The 2833-nt window shown below is 42.6% G+C and overlaps 1 protein-coding gene across 1 annotated transcript; it reads left to right on the forward strand.

Moving 5' to 3' along the window:
• The first annotated feature begins 269 nt into the window (after nt 1-269).
• On the forward strand, nt 270-1245 carry LOC135887497 (olfactory receptor 6N1-like). The gene is given in 2 exon segments (XM_065415240.1): nt 270-1198; nt 1200-1245. Coding segments are annotated over 2 exon segments (975 nt in total).
• Nucleotides 1246-2833: the final 1588 nt, after the last annotated feature.

Consider the following 2833-nt stretch of genomic DNA (forward strand, 5'->3'; position numbering starts at 1 on the left):
GCTACCAGAGAAATGAACTGTTATATTCATCATTGATCTGATATGGCAGAGGGTGGTCTACATGGATACAAAAGATCTGTTCTCGAACTGAGACTCCTTGCACTTTGACTGAAGTCAACATTTAGCCTTAAAATTTCAGCTGGTAACCAGGAGATGGAGGGGAGTTTCTGAATATTTATGGAATTAATTCAGGACACTTGATTACCTTTCAGCTCTATGTTTTTCCAATTGAATTGCATAGTTTGCTTTATTGTTCCTAGACTCAACCCATGGCAGACAGAAACTGGAGAAACCAAACGGCTATCACAGAATTTATCCTCCTGGCATTCTGGGAACTCCCTGAATTGAAAATTCTTCTCTTCCTGATGTTCCTAGTGATCTACATGGCAACCGTGGCTGGGAACATGCTCATCATTGCACTAGTTGTAGCTGATCAGCACCTTCACAACCCCATGTACTTCTTCCTGGGGAATTTGTCCTGCTTGGAGATCTGCTACACCTCCACCCTCCTGCCCAGGATGCTAGTCAGTCTCCTGACTGGGGACAAAACCATCTCATTCAGTGGCTGCTTCTCACAACTGTTTTTCTTTTCTGCTCTGGTAGGTACAGAATGCTATCTCCTAGCAGTAATGTCTTATGATCGGTATTTAGCGATATGTAAACCCCTGCACTATTCAACTCTTATGAATACCAGGTTTTGCCTCCAGTTGGCTGCTGGGTCATGGTTAAATGGTTGTTTGGCTACTACAATCTTTGTCTTATTCCTATCACAGTTAACATTCTGTGGCCCGAATGAAATTGACCATTTCTATTGTGATCCTATCCCACTGATGGAACTCTCCTGCAGTGACACACACCTGAGCATATTGGTGCAATTCATACTATCCTGTGTATTCACCCTGCCTCCATTCCTACTAACCCTGATTTCCTATGTGTTTATCCTTGCCAGCATCCTGAGAATCCCTTCCACGACTGGGAGACAAAAGGCTTTTTCCACCTGCTCCTCTCACCTCACTGTGGTGACAATTTTCTATGGAACCCTAATAATTTTCTACATGCTACTGAAACGTGATACACTCAGAGATCTGAAGAAAGTGCTCTCTCTTTGCTTCACGGTCGTAACTCCCCTGGTAAACCCCCTCATCTACAGTCTGAGAAATAGAGAGGTCAAGGAAGCCTTAAGCAAAGCAGTCAGTAAATGTGGCTTTCACAAAAATATGCAGAGACTCTGAGATAATAAAATAGCCTGAGATTTTGAAAGCTGTCTGGTTGTTGAAGCAATCAGTCTGTGATGCACTGTACCTCAAAATAGCCCCCTGTAACCCACATATTCATCTTTTGTATTTGGTTGTGATATTTCATAAAAAGCATGCCTTGTAAGGTATCATATGTAAGGTCATGATGTGCTGAAACTCATTTTTTGGTCAAAATATGTATATCATCGTTGTATACGTCATTATCAGATTTTGTTATATGCTTGTTATTGAAATATATTAGGAGTCTGGGAGTCGCCCACTGTTAGTTCTCCATTGACAACATAGGAGGTAACCCTCACACAGGCGGGCATTAAACAACAATCACAAGCCATTGACCAGCAGGGGTATTTTAAAAAAGAAATTCACAATTCTGTAAGAGACAGTTGTGCAAGCACCACACAATGGGAATTGCTGAACTCTGTGACTCAGCAAGGCCCACCAGGACATGTCTGGGCCAATATTCTTCCAGGGACATGACTTGAGAGTATAAAATAAGGGACAGCGGCATCATGAGACCACCTCTCTCCTCCCCCACCTATTCTGGAGGCAACAAGAATGCTGGGAAGACAAAGACTTTGAACTGGGGACGTTGGTCCCAAGGTGAGAAGGGAATTCTACCTGTGTCTTAAGAACTGTAATCTTCCTGCAACATCTAGTGGGTTTGATTCAGAGTCTGATGAAGTTTAGGATTTAGAATGCATTTTTATTTTTTTTCTTAGGCATAAAGGTCAGAGATAGATTTTAAGTGATTATAAGAGTTAGGTAACTATCTGTAGTTAATAAACTTATTTTAAAGTTTAATCTTAACCAGTGACTTTGCTTACATTGCTTGGGGAATCTGCTCAGATTACAAGGGCTGGTGCATGTCCACTAACCTTTGATGAAGTAGCGAACTAATTAATGAGCTTGCATTGTTCAAGAGAATGTCTTAAGCACTTTATCGTCTTAAACGATAACGATACATTTCTTGGGGTGCAAGTCTGGGGGGATTTGCTGGTGTCTCCCTCCGTATAGTTCATGAGTGGCTTCGAGAGCATTCATGCAACTCAGTTGAGTGTGTCTGTGTATGCTTGTATGCTTGTGATAACAGTAACTGGGGTAGGGGGAGATTGCTGCTTCTCACTATTAAAGCATCATGAGAAACAGCCTAGGTTGGAGAGGTAAGGGGGCACAGCAGTCCCACAGCTCCAGATTGTACCCCGGGAGTCTTGTCACACAGCCCCATTAAAATTAAGTTGAAAACTCCCATTGAAAATCTCAGCACTCAGTGTTGTCCATCTAAGTGGAAGAACCAGGCAGGGAAGTGGCCAAAACCATGTTCCCATCATGGAGTTTTCAACTGGGCACCAGGAAGAGTGGAGACATTTTAACCATTTTTTTATATCTCTAAAGAAGCCATTTTTTATCAAAATAAATGGTTGGACAATAAAAATACTAACTGCTGCTGCAGCCTGTATGGGGTCGTAAGCCTGGGAAATCTGATCCCTCTGAAATTGCGCCTAATTCCATCCCCACCATACCCCCCTGCAAACCAACCACCTTCATTACACGCACACAGGCCGGATGTGAACAGCCAG

The sequence above is a fragment of the Emys orbicularis genome, chromosome 13 (genome assembly GCF_028017835.1).
Source record: "Emys orbicularis isolate rEmyOrb1 chromosome 13, rEmyOrb1.hap1, whole genome shotgun sequence".
NCBI classification, from domain to species: Eukaryota; Metazoa; Chordata; order Testudines; family Emydidae; genus Emys; species Emys orbicularis.